The sequence below is a fragment of the Trachemys scripta genome, chromosome 11, assembly GCF_013100865.1.
Source record: "Trachemys scripta elegans isolate TJP31775 chromosome 11, CAS_Tse_1.0, whole genome shotgun sequence".
NCBI lineage: Eukaryota > Metazoa > Chordata > Testudines > Emydidae > Trachemys > Trachemys scripta.
Window position 1 is genome coordinate 73,059,206 of NC_048308.1, and position 18,238 is coordinate 73,077,443.

At 46.3% G+C, this 18,238-nt stretch overlaps 1 protein-coding gene across 4 annotated transcripts in view; it reads right to left on the minus strand.

Annotated features, from left to right (window-relative positions):
* Positions 1 to 9,249: 9,249 nt before the first annotated feature.
* LOC117885286 (zinc finger protein 271-like) overlaps positions 9,250 to 18,238 on the minus strand; it is a 42,861-nt gene continuing 33,872 nt past the window's right edge. Inside the window, exons 1-4 of one of the 4 annotated variants that reach the window (XM_034786572.1) lie at positions 16,880 to 16,920; positions 15,694 to 15,897; positions 12,214 to 12,327; positions 9,250 to 11,790 (exon numbers count right to left, since the gene is read on the minus strand). In XM_034786572.1, the coding sequence (XP_034642463.1) occupies positions 10,225 to 11,586 (1,362 nt within the window). In that variant the 5' untranslated portion in view covers positions 11,587 to 11,790; positions 12,214 to 12,327; positions 15,694 to 15,897; positions 16,880 to 16,920 and the 3' untranslated portion in view covers positions 9,250 to 10,224. Of the gene's footprint in view, positions 11,830 to 12,213; positions 12,328 to 15,693; positions 15,898 to 16,879; positions 16,921 to 18,238 lie in introns of those variants that run through there. The other 3 variants (XM_034786571.1, XM_034786574.1, XM_034786573.1) reach the window with 3 other exon arrangements.

Consider the following 18,238-nt stretch of genomic DNA (forward strand, 5'->3'; position numbering starts at 1 on the left):
GTGTCCCTAAACATCTGACTGCCAGAAGCTGGGATGGGATGACAGGAGATGGATCACTTAATAAATTCCCTGGTCTGTTCACTTTCTCGGAAGCATCTGGCCCCGACCACTGTTTGAGGATGGAATACTGGGCTAGAGGGACTACTGGTCTGACCACATATGGTTAGTCTTATGTTCTTAAGTTATGTTCTTGACATTGTTTATGCTCACCACCTTTGGGTAAATCACATGACTGATTGCCTCAGAAACCTCTGTCCCCACAGTTAATTTGCCAAGACCGAACTGATTAGCAGTGGACCTGCAGCAGTCAGGAGTACACAGCTTCCAGACAGTTATAGCAACCCGCTTCTGGACCAACTTCCCCACCCTCCTGCATGTGTTCTGACACTGCAGAGTCAGGGCAAGCTGCTCACAAAGCTCCAGAAAAGTCCTTTTCTTCCCAGGAAAGCTCTGGAGCGACTGCTGGTCATCCCAGGTCTGCATGACAATGCAATCCCACCAGTCTGTGCTTGTGGCCCTTCTCCACAGGTGTTGGACTACATAGGGGGTATCAGCAGCTATACCAAGAGAAATGAACAGTAACAGCCAGTTTATGTGTATCCTCCTCCTCTGACAGAAGCCTTCAACAGGTCAGAAAATGCCACCAAAATGTCAACTAGCATCCACCAGTGGGATGTTCTGCCCACTTTATGAAACAGGAGTGAAAATGCAAGCATGGTAAATTCTTCAAATGGGGCCTCACTCATGTTGCTGGCTCCAGTTGCCGGCAGCTTGCAGACCCAAAACACAGCTTAGCTGGCTGTACTGGGGGGTGAGACAACTTCTCATAAAGTGCTGTGGGAGGGACACTCAAGTGTTTCCATGGTGCACAAGGAACAAAGGGCTGAAGAGGCTACAGCTGGGAGAGTGCTAGGAAGCTTGGGAGAGGCTGATTTGACTGGGTCTGCGCAGTGCACTGTGGGCACGTGAGCGTTGGTGTGAGACGTAAGTGGGAGTAAAGTTTTCCCACAGTGCACCACAGTCCTAGAGCTAGAGCGGCCACATTTCGGTGTGGGGGACACTAAGGACTCTGGGACATGTTTGCTTTGACTTGGGTCTGTGCACTGCCACGTGGGCATCAGAGCCCTAGGTTCCAGCACAGGTTAGAAAAGTCTAACATAGGTTTAAAAGAGTGCAGACATTCATGCCCGGGTTCCCTAACATGGGTCATCTGACTTGAGTCCCACTGAGACTGAGATTACATTGCAATGTAGACATATCCACTGTCTTCTGCTGTAAGCGTTGGTGCAAAGGGTCCTAAATGATGTGTGGGAAGATTTGCATCATGAGAAAACCACCTGTATTCTATTTTCACATTTTCTAATCTGTCAGAGTAGCAGGCGGTGGAGAAGTGATGCAAATGCATAAGACACAAGAGTAAAGCTAAGCAAGAAAAGCACAGAATCGAGATTCAACATCCTGAAGTTTGAACTTGGAGTCCGACACATTCATTCCTTCACTGACCATCATCACGTGCACAGCATGGAAGTGCTCCTTGTCCAAAAAGGCCGTCAGAGTGGGATCCACGGGGAAGGAATGTCCTCTGAAGGCACCAACTGTTTCTTTCTTTGCCCCATGAAACTTTGGACCCAAATGGCAAATGACAATTGCTCCCAATTTAACCATGGCATCATTTGGGACCAGAATGAATGCCACTGAACTAAGGAGCAGTGTTCTAAAAATAAATTGTTTAGATGGGCCATAGGTTTCCATCTCAAGAGTGTAACCCACCAAAGATGGGGTAGTTATTAAAAAAGGTATAATTCTGCAGCTATCTCACATTCAACACTGAGTTCATTTTATACACATTTGCAGCACCTACAAGGGATGAGCTCATCAAAAATGCAACTTCAATTTTCTCCATCTCTACAGAGATAGGGATTGGGCTTCCCAAATAAAAGGCAGCATGCACCTGATTTGGAAGGAAATGTCTTCAACACTAACCTCCTGCAGAGCTTCAGCCACAATTGCTTTGGGATCCAAATCCATGGCCCTTTTGCCGAGTTCCAAGTCACTGACTGGGGAATACACTTCCCAGATCATCTGAAACTATATTGCCATAACCAACTGAATAACAGCGTGATGACCAAACTAAATTAAAACCCACAATGCTTCATAACACTAGCTGACCAAACTGGACCAGAGGGATTTGCAACTGGGCTACTGAGTGAATGGAATCAGTATTCTCTTCAGCTAAACTGAAGTGGAAAAACACAGCTTGTGAAATCACAGCAGTGCTGTTGCAATGACAGCTTCCATTTAAGAATGGGATTTTACTGAAACCTGAGTTCTAACATGGAACTATTAGTCTGGAATGTAACTTGCTTACCTAAGCTCTCACAATCAAAACTATTATTCAGGGATGCAAATTGTTTTATTACAAACCACTGGGTTGTCTGTATAAGATTTACTGGGAAATCAGTTCTTATAAATAAAAGGTTAAAAGTGTTTTAACTGATAAAAATATAAATATATTATCGTAAAAAGCAACAGAGGGTCCTGTGGCACCTTTAAGACTAACACGGCTACCCCTCTGATATATTATCGTAGCAACTGTAAGTGAAATAGTGGTATTTATAATCAAAATAAGAAAGTAGTCAATAGTGAATATGTAAAGTGTATCGTATTTGAAGTCAGGGCCAGTCTACAACATTTTGGCACCTGAGGCGGGGAGATCAAAAGACGTCCTCCTGCCCCCTCGCTTGGGCCAAAACTTTGAAAGGTCTCAATTCTGCCTTCTTCCTGTTCTACTCCTCTCATGGTACTGCTCTGCTACCTACCCCAATAAAGGAGAAATAACAACTTAAAATGCCTTGTTCAAAAATGTTAAGTAACACTTAACTTTCAAACGCCTGAACAGCAAATGTAACTTTTCTTGTCTGCATAGTAAACACTGGCATTTTTATCTGTTTGAATAATCAAAGTGGTGCTTTCCGTGCCTTCTTGGTTGCAAAGATTTGAACTGCTTCCTGCTGAAGGTCCACAGTCTGGGCCAGCTCATGCTCTATTGAGATGGTTGGAAGGCCGACCAGTCTCTCCTGTGTCATTGTGGAGCGTAGATGTGTTTTTATTAACTTCAGCTTGGAGAAGCTGCGTTCTCCACTGGCAACTGTTACAGGAAGTGTTAGAAGTATGCGCAGAGCAACAAAAGCATTTGGAAAGAAAGCATCTTATTTGTGCACATATATTCCCGAACAGCCTTTGGAGTTGATCCTGCTGAAATGTATCTTGGAAGGGCTTTCAGTTCATCACCTAAATCACTCGCATCAATATCGTCCATGTCATCATGTGTCAACACTGACTCTAGTACCCTGCATTACTGGTGTTGGTCTTCTTCAGGTATAGTGAGGAGTTTTGGAATATCATATAACATCCCAAATACACTCCTGTGTTCCTTGAGCTGCATGAAACATTCTTCAACTGACTGTATTGCACAATCTAGCACCTAGTTAAAGAATTCAACTTTGAATTGTTGTTTGGAGTTTCTTATGGAATTATCCCGTACCTTGCAATCAAAATGTCGTCTTCTTCGGTGACTCTTGTATTCTTGAATGGGTGGGAAAATAGCTTCAGTGTGAAGTTCCTCTGCCAACTTCTGTGCACTCTTTAGAACATTTTGAAATCCCTCATCTGACCTGTAAGACTGTAGGTATGACTTTGCTTTGTCCAGTTGTTCCATTGCTCCAGATATAGCAAGGTCAACACCTTGGAATCTCTTTCTTACAACATTTATTTCAAACAGTAGGTCATGCCACAACACTAAGCCACACAGAAATGTGAAGTTATGTATGTTTCTGGTGATTCCATTTCCCTCTGCCACTGTTCTCCCACGAACAGTTCCTGTCATAGCATTATCCTCCATAATGGCAACTATGGCATCATCTATCTTCCTAATTTGGTGTTTGATAGGCTTTATCGCCTCCACTCGACTTTCCCATCATGTGGCACTCAGTGGTTTCAGTGTCCGAGAGGATGTTCCCAGAGGTTGCTTCAAAATTTGCCATCAGTGAGTTGATTCAGAGAAAAATACATAAATGCTTTGAATTACATTAAAAAATTCAAGTATCAAAGGGGTAGCCGCGTTAGTCTGGATCTGTCAAAAGCAACAGAGTCCTGTGGCACCTTTAAGACTAACAGATGTATTGGAGCATAAGCTTTCGTGGGTGAATACATGCGTCTGACGAAGTCTTAATTAGTCTTAAAGGTGCCACAGGACTCGCTGTTGCTTATTAAAAAATTCAGCAGCCTCACTAGAAGCTGATGCTGCATCACTGATCACCAAGTTCAATGAATGACAACTGCATGGGACAAAAAAAAGCTCAAGGGTTTAACTCTCGGATCCGTGTCTGCACTCCTCTGGTTGGCACCATTATCGTAGTCCTGACCTCTCATGTCAGCTATCGCAATTCCTGTATCTTCCAGCTTTTTAAGAAGCACATTTGTCATACCAGCTCCTGTAGTATCATCAATGTCAATAAATTCTAGAAAATGATCTCTGACAGTCACCATTGCAGGGACATTTTCTCTAGGTTCTGTTGTTGTTACAAAACGCACCATTAAAGTCATTTGTTCCATATGGCTGATGTCAGGTGTGCAGTCCAGAATAACAGAGTAATATCTTGCTGACTTCAGATCTGCCACAATCTTCTGTTTGACTTTTGTTGCCAGTAACTGTATGATCTCATTTTGAATTGTTTTTCCAAGGTAGTGGTGTGTGTACTTTTTGTGGGTGGTGACTCTTCTTAGCTGCTCCTGGAGTACAGCATCAAACTCAGCCATCAGCTCCACAATTGTAAGGAAGTTTCCATTGTTTGGCACATACAGCTGATCTGAAGTGCCACGCAGTGCTAGGTTTTGGGTAGCATTCTCACAACAGCAATGAGCCTTTTCAGAACATTTTGCCAGTAAAGAGACTCTAATGCAATCTTCTCTTGATGCTGATCATCTATGGTGGCCTTTAACCTTAGTCTCATCTCAAGCTCTTTCCATCTATGGAATGCCCTCTGGTGATTTGCTGCCTTCTCATGGCATACCAGATTTCTACCCAGATTTTTCAGTCCTTTGTTCCTGTAGAACCCAATGTGGCTGGAACATTAGACTGGAAGAGTTTGCCAAAAAAACAGTATGCAGCATTCTGGGTTTTTGAGTACATAAGCCATGGCCTCTCCAATTTGTCACCATTGGGGATTTTACGCCAGTTATGTGTTGGATGGAAACTTCTATTTTCATTGTCTTTGGGGAACATGAAGTTTTTCACTTGCTGTGGCCTGTGCAGTACAAGGAAGTCCCTCAGGCTACTGCTCAAGTGGGTCCACTGTCCTAGATCATCTAGACTTAAGGAACTAAACTCAGCAGCAGCTGTTTCTTGCGCCTCCACCGCACTCTTCTCTGATCTACACTTTTCTTCAGGAATGTGCATGGTTACATCCATTTGAGATGGAAATATGGATGCTGCAGAAGCTGCCAGGTCACCTGCACTCTAACTGGAAGATCAGGTATCTCCTCACCACTCACATCCTCACTGGGGCCGGAAGGCTCACCGTGAACATTTGTGTCTATGTATCTCAGGACAGCTCTTCTGCTTAGATAGAAAAGCTTCCTTTGCTTTCTTTCTTTTTCTGAATGCTGCCCTAGAGGGGCGTTTTCCTCTTTCACTCATGACTGCTGTTCTATGCCAGCTATAATGGCTCTCAACACTCAGTTGAAGAGGACAAATAAGCAGGCTGGTAGCAGGACCTGAGTGAGGGAAGATATCAGCATCTTAAGGGCCTAACTGGCTCCTACTACTTCAGTTGACTGCCTGTTCTCCCAAGTAGGTTCAGGGAAGCAGCAGGAAACAGGAAGCTCACTGAGAAGCTGGTGTTAATCAATCCAGGCTCCTGGGGGTGCTAGAAAGGTACATAAGAAGTGCCTCCTCCTCTCTCTCCCTGCAACTCCTGCTGTTTTCTGTTATTCCCTCTCACCTTTTCTCCTGCCTGCCTGTTATGTCTCTTGTGCCCTCCTTCCTCCAGCACAGCACTCCACCATCTCTGTGCATCTAGAGCAGAGAGAATACATAGGCACCAGCAGCAGACACAATTTTCTACACTCTGGGTTCTAGTGGTGCCCTCCACATTCTGGCATCTCAGGCGGCAGCCTCAGTTCGCCTCATGGTGAGACAGCCCTGTTTGAAGTCCTTTATATTCATGTTAAATTCTCTGAAACTGTATGATAGGTAGATGCTGTGATCTTTGTACTAACTTCTCCTTTGTATATGTGCTGCAGAATGCAAGTTCAGCAAAAACTAAGGTACAAGAAGCTTGTAAAATGCACTTTAAAAAACCAATTTCTAGGTGTTATGATATACCTGGCTTCTACAATATAGATTAAGTTAGGTTAGAAAAACTTTGTAATTTCTATAATGTTAGCCAATATTAATACAATATTAACATTATATATAATATCACATATATTTCTTGAATTGCCCTCATCTTAAGATCTTCCAAAATGCTTTTTTATTTACGTTACAGAAAGAGATAGCTGAAGTATTGTAATATCAGGGCTAGGCAAAAACATAGCAGAAAAATAGGTAATACTATGCCTTTAATGTTCAAAACAAAATTCTAGTCTTGAGTACATGCTTCTCCATTTTTGTTTAATGCCTGGGGTCTGTATAACAGTCAAAATGTAAAATATATGCCATGTTGAAACTTACAACATCCCCCACATAGAAAGTGTAGCAATTACTGTCTATGAAAAACATGTCACAGAAAATAGAAAAGATATATTAGATAAAGTGATGTAGGGAAAATTGTGAAACTCCCCAAACTTAGGTATAAATACAGGAAGGATAAGCACAGGATCTTTGAGACAGTGTGAGCACTGCAAGTCCTGTCTTCCAAAGGGATTGGTAACGTAAGCACTCTTCCTTTCTGTATTATGCTGTATTAATCCTTGACTAATAATCCTTGTTTAATAAACTGATTAAGACTAGTTATTGGACATCTCATTATTAATTTATATTGCACCCACAACAAGTGTGATCATGTCAGTTCATTGCACAATTTGCAGTATGCCGTTCTTCACTGTTTCAAAGTAGAAATGTTAAATTCCTACTGTTTCCTTAGGAGCATGCCCAATAATTGGAACATTCTTTCCTGCTGGCTGAACTACACTTGAACTTCTTCCATGTCATCATAGGGGGTGGGGAAAAGACACATATAAAATAAGATATTACCGTTTTAGCAAACGGTCATTTGTCTCAAAGTCCCCAATAAATCTGAGGTACATTCTGTCAAACAAAGGTAATATCCAATTATGAGACCAAACTGACTTCAGGACAAAGAGAAAAACCCACAACACAGAGGGGTGGAAGACACTTACAGTTTCATATAAAATGAAATTCCAGAGCAGGTTATGTCTGATAACTCAAAATCAAAACAGATTCTCCCATTGCATACTCCTCTGATCAATTCAATTTTCCTTCACTATGTGCCACCTCATTATTATTGAGTCATGTTACTTATAAAAGATTTAGCTTCATCACAAGAGAGAAAAGCAGCCAACCTTCCCATCTGCAAACAATCCCAGCTCAGCAGGAAAAAGCCCAGAAGCAGCTTTGCCAATAGATGGAAGCAGAGATGAAACACAGAATGACAACTCTGTGTTTGGGATTCATTCAAATCCCCCTTCCTGTGACACTTTCATCTCTGATCCTAAATCCGATGCACTGGGGCTAAAGTGTGACACCTAAGCACAGAGAGTGCTCAGAACATGGCATCACGTGACACACTGGGAGGTGCACAGGTGGAACATGGGAAGGGTAAATGTTATTGTGGCTTACACAGACGCTAATGCTGCTGGGGCGAGGGGGGATTGTGACAGTGATGGGGAAGGAGGGAATCCCTTTGACTCACCCCATCTCCTTCGGGTATCACAGAGGCTGAAATGACACATTTTTCCTACCCCACTTTGTTCTATTTCAATCTATTATACATGAGGAAAATGGTAGAAAAAATATTTTTTTCTGCAAAACCCCGAGCAAGGTGAGAACAACTGGGATTGAGACAATTTGTCCCCAAAGGGGAACTCGATGACTAACAATCACTTTGTAATGGGGAAATAGTATCGATGTGATGCTCGCGTTTGTCTAGACTAGGAAAAAAGATGGAGGTGAGCTCGGCCAAGCTAACCCCAGCCACTGTACCCGGGTTATATCTGCACTGCAAATGTAGTTGTGTTGTTACAACAAGATCTCTAAACTGAGCACCTACATCCATGTACAATACCGGTGGAGACAAAGCACAGGCCGTTTTTACATCAGTGTTGCTAGTCAAGGGGGAGGGATAGCTCAGTGGTTTGAGCATTGGCCTGCTAAATCCAGGGTTATGAGCTCAATCCTGGAGGGGGCCATTTAGGGATCTTGGGCAAAAATCTGTCTGGGGATTGGTCCTGCTTTGAGCAGGGGGTTGGACTAGATGACCTCCTGAGGTCCCTTCCAACTCTGATATTCTATGATTCTAAGGTCAACCGTATCTCCTGCATGTGGTGCTGATGGGTATTTCTGGCAGGCGAAGGACACACTCCCAGGACTTATAAAGTAAAGGATGATGGGATTCACCCCAAAGAAGGAGGAGGTGTAAAAGACAGAGGCAGGCAACTCACGTGGAGCTGAAAGATCACACTGAAGAAAATGGTACAAAGTATGTGGGAATTTGCTAATGTATTTTAGAAAAAAATCTTTGGCCAGCCCTAGTTAGACATTTATGGTGGCGGTTCTCAACTGGAGGTCCGGGGGCTCCTGGGGTTCTGCGAGCCTTTTCAGGGAGTCTGCAGGGCCCCATAGCTGAAACCCCAAGTCCCAGCGCCTGACCACAGGGCTGAAACCAGGAGTGGTGTGGGCTGAAACCCCAAGCACAGGCACCGACTCCGTGCCTGGAGAAAAATTTTCTCCCTGGAGAAAAATTAGTGGGTGTTGAGCACCCACCGGCAGCTCCCAGTGGCCCCGCCCCACCCCCCTGCTCCAGCTCACCTCCGCCTCCTCCACGAGTGCGCCGCCACGTCCTGCTTCTCCTCCTCCCTCCCAGTGTTTGTGCCATGAAACAGCTGATTTGAGGGGCAGGGAGGGAGGGGGGAAGAGGGGGAACACGGCGTGCTGGGGGAAGAGGCGGGGCTGGGACGGGGATTTGGGGAAGGGATCCAATAGGGGCAGGGAGGGGGCGGAGTCAGGGTGGGGACTTTGGGATGGGGTTGGAATGGGGGCGGGGCCAGGAGCGGGGAAAGGGTGGAGTCAGGGCAGGGCCAGAGGTGGGGAAAGGGGCGGGGGGTGCAGGCACCCACTGGCGCCAGAGAAAGTTGATGCCTATGACCCCAAACTCCCCCCCTCCCAACCACTGAAGCCAGGAGCAGCACGGGGCTGAAACCCTGAGCTCCCCTCTTCCCCCGCCCCCCCAAATCTGGGAACAGTGCGGAGCTGAACCCCTGAGCTCCCCTCCCTCCCCTGAAGTCAGAGCGGCAGGGAGCTGAAACACTGAGTTCTCCCTGCTAAATCCAGGAGCGGCACAGGGCTGAAGCCCTGAGCCCAAGAGCAGAGTTGAGGGGGCACGAGGGTGTTGCCTCCCCAAACTGCAGTGCCTTATGAAGAATGGGGCAGTCCTGGGGGCAGCTCCACCCCCCGACCTCCTCCACTCCCTCAGGCCCCACCCACTGGCCAGGTCAGAGATGGGAAGCCAGAGCCAGGCAATGTGGGACAGCCACTCTTCTGGCTGCTGGTGTCATGGAGTGGGTAGCCCTGGCATTCCCCCATCTGCTGCTGGTGCCCGGGGTTGCGGCTGCTCCTCAGCTCCCAGCCCCCTTTGATTGCTCACACAGCCAGTTACAGCTGCCCAGGTAGGGACCTGGCTCCGGGGCTAGCAGAGCCCTCAGGGAGCAGCGACCAGCACACAGCCCTAGACAGGTGAGTGGTCTGCTGAAGTGAGTCAGGGGGTGGAGGTGGCGCTCCCTCCCTGGACCCTACTGTGCGGAACTGGCCCGAGCCCTGCTGGCCCTTGCCCCCTAAAATAGAAGTCAAACTCCCCTTATGCCCAAGGATGCCACCCCCGGGCCCAGAGCCCCAAGTTGCTACCCACTCCCGCTGGGCCCTGGAGTTTTTATAGCATGTTGTGAGGGCCTCAGAAATAAAAGGTTGAGAACTCCTGATTTAAGGCATTACTCGCCTGAGTGGATTCTCTTATGTTTGATGAAAATTGAGCTCTTATTAAAACTCTTCCCGCACTCAGGGCACGTGTAGTTTGTCACTCCTCTATGGATTCGCCGATGACTAATAAGGGCTGAGCTCCGATTGAAGCTTTTCCCACACTCAGAGCATGAGCAGAGTATCTTCCCTACATGGATTCTCTGATGTGTGATAAGGTTTGAGCTCCGACTGAAGCTTTTCCCACACTCAGAGCACTTGTAGGGTCGCTCTCCCGTGTGGATTCTCCGATGTGTGATAAGGTGTGAGCTCTGGCTGAAGCTTTTCCCACACTCAAGGCAGGTGTAGGGTGTCTCCCCAGTGTGAATTCGCCGATGTTTGTTCAGGTTTGAGCTGTGGTTGAAGGTTTTCCCACAATCAGGGCATGTGTAGGGTTTCTCTCCTGTGTGGATTCTCCAGTGCCTAATAAGGTCTGAACTCTCATTGAAGCTTTTCCTGCACTCGGAGCATATATAGGGCGTTTCTCCTGTGTGGATTCTCTTATGTGTGATAAGGTTTGAGCAGTGATTGAAGCTTTTCCCACACTCAGAGCATGTGTAGGGTCGCTCTCCTGTGTGGATTCTCCGATGTGTGATGAGGTGTGAGCTCTGGGTGAAGCTTTTCCCACACTCATGGCAGGTGTAGGGTGTCTCTCTAGTGTGGATTCTCCGATGTGTGATCAGGTTTGAGTTGTGGTTGAAGCTTTTCCCACACTCAGGGCATGTGTAGGGTTTCTCTCCTGTGTGGATTATCCAATGCCTAATAAGGTCTGAACTCTCACTGAAGCTTTTCCTGCACTCAGAGCATGAGTAGGGTGTCTCACCCGTGTGGATTCTCTCATGTGTGATAAGAGCAGATCTCCGACAGAAGCTTTTCCCACACTCAGAGCACATGTAGGGTGTCTCTCCTGTGTGGATTCTCTGATGTGTGATGAGGTGTGAGCTGTGATTGAAGCGTTTCCCACACTCAGGGCATGTGTAGGGCATCTCTCCAGTGTGGATTCTCCGATGGGTGATCAGGGCTGAGCCATGACTGAAGCTTTTCCCACACTCAGAGCATGTGTAGGGTGTCTCTCCTGTGTGGACTCTCTGATGTGTGATAAGGTTTGAGTTCCGATTGAAGCTTTTCCCACATTCAGAGCATGTGTAGGGTCGCTCTCCTGTGTGGATTCTCCGATGTGTGATGAGGTGTGAGTTCCGATTGAAGCTTTTCCCACACTCGGGGCATGTGTACGGCCTCTCTCCAGTGTGGATTCTCTGATGTGTGATGAGGGTTGAGCTCTGACTAAAACTTTTTCCACACTCAAGGCACGTATAGGGTCTCTCTCCCATGTTCATTCTTTCATGTCTAATAACGTCAAATGTCTGATAATATACTGAAGCTTTTCTCTGACCTATGCTGACTCTCACAGGCTTTTGCCTCTGCACAAATCCAAGAAACTTGCCCTTTGGACCTTCCCGCTAATGTCACATGTGGTACAACTTGCTTAGCATATTTGTGCTGTTGATTCTACTCCTCGTTCTCACTCACCATCTGATCACCTGGAAGGATAGAGAGAGAATCCAGGCATCAGTCACTCCCTATGCTGGGGAGAAAGGAAACCCCAGAGAGGAATGGGAAAAGGTGGGAAGAAACCAAAATAAGTGCTGGAGACATCAAACAAAACAGGATTTAATTTGAACCCCTCCCCCAACCCACCCTGCCTAAAGTCCTTCCCCGGAGGACAGAGAAGAGAGGGTCATTTCTGGGTCCACATCCCATTCAGGGGTAAGGAATATTGGGGAGGGAGCTACAGCCAGATGTCAGTCAGTAGAGGAAGGAAGCCAGAAGTGACATCTGTCATGAGGATGCCACATTTGCTGGGAACAATTCTGAATTTGGAGAGCTCACAAGATCTTTGTAGGGAATCCCAAATGTTTCTGTCATTCATGGACAGTTTCTGAGTTGGTTAGCTGAGGCCTCACCTGTCTGGGAACCTTTCTGGAGCTCTCTTTCCTCAGAGCCCTGGAGATCTGGGACCCACAGCTCTTCCCCTCGTTCCAGCCAGGAGATCACATCAGGTTTGGAAACTGGAAACCCTGCATAAGAGAACAAAAACAAGAGAGATCAGCTGAATTTGTGGGATACTTGTCACAAAGAACATTCCATGATTTTACCCTCAGCTCATTTTTACGCATCCTGAAGCCAGCTTCCATAGTTCTAAGCAGCAGGACAGTTATTATTTTTAATCATGTTCATTAAAGCAGTGCCAAAGGGCCAATAAAAATCAGGGCCCCATTGTTCCAGGCACTGTATAAATACAGAGTAGTAAATGCTCCATGCCCTGAGGAACTTACAATCTATATAGACAAAACACACATGGTGGCGGAAGGAATTAGAATACAGGAGCAGAGTGAACAATGTAATGGCAGACAGATATAACACAGGCATATCTTGATATTATTGCTAGTGAATGGAGTAAAAGTACAAGGACTGATAGACTCTGGCTGCAGCTGGACTTTAGTCAGGGAGTGGTTGGTGGGGTCAGGAGGAGAATCTAGAGGCATGGTCTAAACCCAGTGTGACCCATATTTCCCACGGGGAAATATAACCCTGTCCGATGAGACCAACTCACTGTGCAAGATCACACTGAGGCAGTGCAGGCCAGAGTGGGCAAAGACCTGCCCTATCTGGTCATACATTGGCATGACCGGAAGCTTTTCAGGGAGGATGTCCAGGGATGGCCTGGAGCATCTGTAGAGGGGCTAGAGCTGGACTAGAAGAACCAAGAGAACAGGAGATGGCCATGGTGGCCAACAGGAGGTGCCACAAGGAGATGGCTCCATTGGAGGCCAAAGATCCAGAAGAAGGACCACCCTCATGGGCAAATGACTTTTCACCTGAACTTAACTGGAGCAGTAGAGGCCTACTACCACCTCTCAATCTGGACCTGCTGTCTAGCAAATACACATTGTGGGAGAGCAAAGGAGGGACCCAACCCTGAGTCAGGTTTATGAATGTCTCACCCATGTGGATGACAAAGTGTTAGACCCACCGCAGCTGAAATAGTGGCCCTATTTTGAATGGCTAGAGGAGAGACCATATCAGGTGATGAAGCAGGCTAAGACAGGGCTGGTTAAATGCAGCTTCGGTACCCAGGAATTTCCAAAAGGGAGGTGCTTCAATTGGCACATGTAGTGCTGTGCCGGGGCACTTGGGGACAGAGAAGACACTCAACAGAGTGACCATGAAGTTCTACTGGCTGGGCATCCACCCCAGAGGCACGAGACTATTGCCCCTTCTGCCTCAAGTACCAGTGGGTGAGCCAGAAAAAGATCTCAAAGGTCCCCCTGGTACTACTCCCCTCTGCAGGGGTCCCTCTGATGGGCAGGTGCTGGGCTAGGGGACACGGGAAGGATCACTGGATGATTGCCCTGTCGCGTCCATTTCCTAGGAAGCATCTGGCATTGGGCCCTGTCAGAAGACAGGATACTGGGCTACATGGACCATTGTTCTGACTCAGTATGGCCATTCTTATGTTCTTATGGATAGGCATAGAGCTGGTGGGTCCGCTGAAAACATCTGCAGCCAGGTACAAATATACATTGGTGATCTTGGACTATGCCACCTGGGGCTATTCCCCTCTGGTCAGAAATGGCAGCTGTCATCACTAGTAAGCTCATGAAAGTATTTGCCTGAGTAGGGATCCCAAAAGAAATATTTTACAGAGCAAGGGACAAACTTCACCTCACAGTTAATGAAGGTGTGACACTGAGACTAGTCACCTTATGAATGACCCATAAGAACTTAACAAGAGGCATTGAAATGTAATTGAGACAATCTACTTGTATATGATGCATCCGAAGAAGTGAGGTTTTTACTCACGAAAGCTTATGCCCAAATAAATCTGTTAGTCTTTAAGGTGCCACCAGACTCTTTGTTGTTTTTGTAGATACAGACTAACACGGCTACCCCCTGATACTTGTATATGAATTTCAAAGAGATGTACTAGAACTGCAATCATTAACCCACTTATTTGTAGTAATAGAAATCAAGGGTAGTTTCTAAGTGTATTTGTCTGTGTTTGCCTATATTTTGTTAGAAGTATAACAATGTAACCAGATTAGCTTTTGGATGCTAATTCCCTTTTATGTTTTAATTGTGGTATATTATGCAAGCGGATGATTCAGCTAACCTTAAAATCAATAGATGTAAGATACTGCAGGAAACTACTCATATTATTCACATTGTCTTCAGCTTAATTATCTGTGCTTTAATAAAGTACTGGTTAATTGCTGTAAGTGAATAAATCCAACTAGTTTACTTGTATCATAGAATATCAGGGTTGGAAGGGACCTCAGGAGATCATCTAGTCCAACCCCCTGCTCAAAGCAGGGCCAATCCCCAGACAGATTTTTGCCTAAGATCCCTAAATGGCCCCCTTAAGGATTGAACTCACAACCCTGGGCTTAGCAGGCCAATGCTCAAACCACTGAGCTATCCCTCCCCATTATAGGCTTAGGAAATAGACTAGCTTCAAAGCAACCATCTGCATTGCCTATTCTTCCTTGGGGAAGGTCCTGCTGTGACAATTGCTGTGAGGAGGTTTATCAGCTTGCTATAGAACTATAAAGGAAGGACCTGATTCTTTTTATCTTTAGTCTGCTTAAACTTCGAACAGGGAAGTATAGGTCATAGGATGGAGATCTTCCAAATAATGATTTGGATTAACTGGGAAAATTCATGGAAAGACTTGAACAGACTCTACACTTGGATTCCCTATTGGACTATAACCTTTTAAATTGATTCCAGAAAGACTTACAAATCAGCAGCCTCACCATCTCTGCTATGAAACTGACCTAAGGACTTTACACTTATTTCTATGTATATTGATCTTTCAACCTTTTGCACATCTTTTATTTCTTTTTCCTTTTATTATTAAATCTTTAGTTGTTTAGTTACTAAAGGACTGTCATCGGTGTGATTATTGGGCAAGATCTGAGACTCATATTGACCTGGGGATCAATGTCCAGTCCTTTGGGAATGGCGAAACTCACATATGGTGAATCTGGTCTTCAGTAACCCATCACTATATTAGACTTGGCTGTCTAGATGGAAGTCAAGAGCTGGAATGCTTAAAGGGGACTGTGTTTGGTTTCTTGGTAACCAGTGTGGTACTGCAGAAGTTGTTTTGTTATTGGCTTGGTGAATCTAATTATAGAATAAACACCCAGCTTGGGGGATTGTCTGTCCCATTCCTTGCAGTCTGCCCTGAGTGTAGCATTCTCAATGTGGTCCATCCGGGCACCCGGTCACAGAAGGAGTTGTGCCACCTGCTATGGTTCAAGTCCTTGAAGACGTCAGTATACCACCACCAAACCGACAGTCTGGTGGAACAGTTTAACAAAACATTAAAAAGTTGAGATAGAAGTCAGTGGATTGAACTGACACTGGTACCACCTCACCTGTCCTGTTCATCACCCGCAAGGTGCCCCAGGCATCCACAGGTTTCTCCCCATTTGAATTACTGCACGGGAGGCAGTCAAGGGGAATACTGGACCTCCTCCATGAGACATGGGAAGGACAGAACTCCAGAACAACCAATGTAGTGTGCTATGTTATAGTCAAGAAATAAATTGAAGACCCTGGGGGAGCTTGCGAGGGGAAACCTGCAAAAGGGACAACACAATCAGGAGCAGGTCAATAACAAGGCTCGTCTCTGAGAGTTCCAACCTGAAGACCGAGCGATACTTCTGCTGCTGACATTGAAATCCAAGCTACTGGTTGGATGGCAAGTGTGACGGGTTGGATCACAGAAATCCTCTAGGGGCTGCCAACTGATGTGCCAAGACTACTTCTGCCCCTGCTTTCCTGCTCTGGCAGGTTAGGATTTCAGTGTCCTGTCTGGTTTGAGCCAGACCCGCTAGCCTGCTGCAAACCCAGACCCAGGGTCTAAACCACGTCCCCTAACAGCTGTAGGCTTAACTGAAAGCAACTTACAGAAGTGTTCCTGTCTTTAACACTCAGATGTCCAACTCCCAACGGGGTCCAAACCCCAAATAAATCCATTTTACCCTGTATAAAGCTGTACTCATAAATTGTACCCTGTACTCATAAATTGTTCGCCCTCTATAACACTGATAGAGAGATATGCACAGATGTTTGCCCCCTCACCCCCAGGTATTAATACATACTATGGGTTAATTAATAAGTAAAAAGTGATTTTATTAAATACAGAAAGTAGGATTTACGTGGTTCCAAGTAGTAACACACTTTGAATCTATTTCCCCATATTAAGTATCCTCACACCTTCTTGTCAAACTGTCTTAAATGAGCTATCTTGATTATCACTACAAAAGTTTTTTTTCCTCTTGCTGGCAATAGCTCATCTTAATTAATTAGCCTCTTAGAGTTGGTAGGGGAACTCCCACCTTTTCATGTTCTCTGTATGTATCTCCTCACTATATGTTCCATTCTATGCATCCGATGAAGTGAGCTGTAGCCCACAAAAGCTTATACTCATATAAATTTGTTAGCCTCTAAGGTGCTACAAGTACTCCTGTTCTTCTTAGAACAAAGTGAATTACCAAGTAAAATAAAGTAGAACATGCAAGTTTATGTCTAAGAAACTGAATACAAATAAAATCTCACCAGTTCCAGTAAGCTTCCTTTTACAGACTAGTCTCCTGCTAGTCTGGGTCCAGCAATCACTCACACCCCCTGTAGTTACTGTTCTTTGTTCCAGTTTCTTTCAGGTATCCTTTGGGGGTGGAGAGGATCTCTCTTTAGCCAGCTGAAGACAAAATGGAGGGGTCTCCCAGAGGTTTAAATAGACTTTCTCTTGTGGGTGGAGACCCCCTCGTCACTCCTATGCAAAGTCCAGCTCCAAGATGGAGTTTTGGATCACATGGGCAAGCCACATGTCCATGCATGACTCAGTTTTTACCAGCCAAGCCACATTCCTGGGAGGGCTCAGATGTGGATTGGCATCTTCAAGTTCATTGTTGGCTTAAGTGGTTTTTGATTGGGCACTTAATTTGCACTTTTCTCAAGAAGCTGACCAAATGTGCTACTAGGCTAGTTAAAATCAAGCCAATATTCAGAACTCGAATACAAAAATGATACACACATACAAATAGGATGAATACATTCAGTAGATCATAACCTTTACATAGCCATGTTACATAGCATACGTAATCTAAAACATATTCCAGTTATGTCACTGTAGAAGGTTTGTGCCGGGGCTCGACCCTCCTGGGCAGGAGGGGAGCCACACCAACTCACTACTGGTGGAACAAGCAAACAGTTAGTTCAGGGCTCAGGCCCTTTGGTGCAGGCGCGGAGCAACAATTCAGCAGTTAGGGAGCTCAGGCCCTTTGGTGCAGGGGCTGAGCAACAACACAACAGTTTAGGGAGCTCAGGCCCTTGGGTGCAGGGGTTGAGCAACAATATAGTGGTCAGGCTAGGCCCAAGGCCCTATACCTGAGCGCTGGGTGAGGGGGAAGCCTGCCACCCATGAGCGGGGTGGCAGGGGGGGACGCAGGCCCATCCCGGGGCTCTAGCAGCGGCTGCTGCCGCTGCGAGTCAGTGGGATATCCTGACCGAAACACACAGACATCGGCTCGTACGTGTCTGGAGCCTGACGGGGGTCGGCTACCCCTGGGCTACTTCCAGGTTCCCCCTCAGGGCCTACCTCGTCCATGGCACTGGGCCCAGTCCAGTCCATCAGCATGGGTTCCTCCCAGACGGGGCTTGGTGGCAGGTCCAGCAGCTCCTCGGGGAAGTCTGGTGTGGACTCAGGCGGCTCCTCTGGGTAACAGCAGGGGCGGAAGGGCCCTGGTGGCGTCTCGCCTTCGGGGTTGGTGTGAGGGAGTTTCAACAGCTCCTCCCAATGACGGGAGCGGACGGGCTCCAGTGGTTCCTCCTCGTAGTGGGCTCGGGGCAGCTCCGGCCAGTTAGGGCCACGGCCTCGGGGTCTCCCGGCCGCGAGCTTCCCGCCGCACGTCTGGT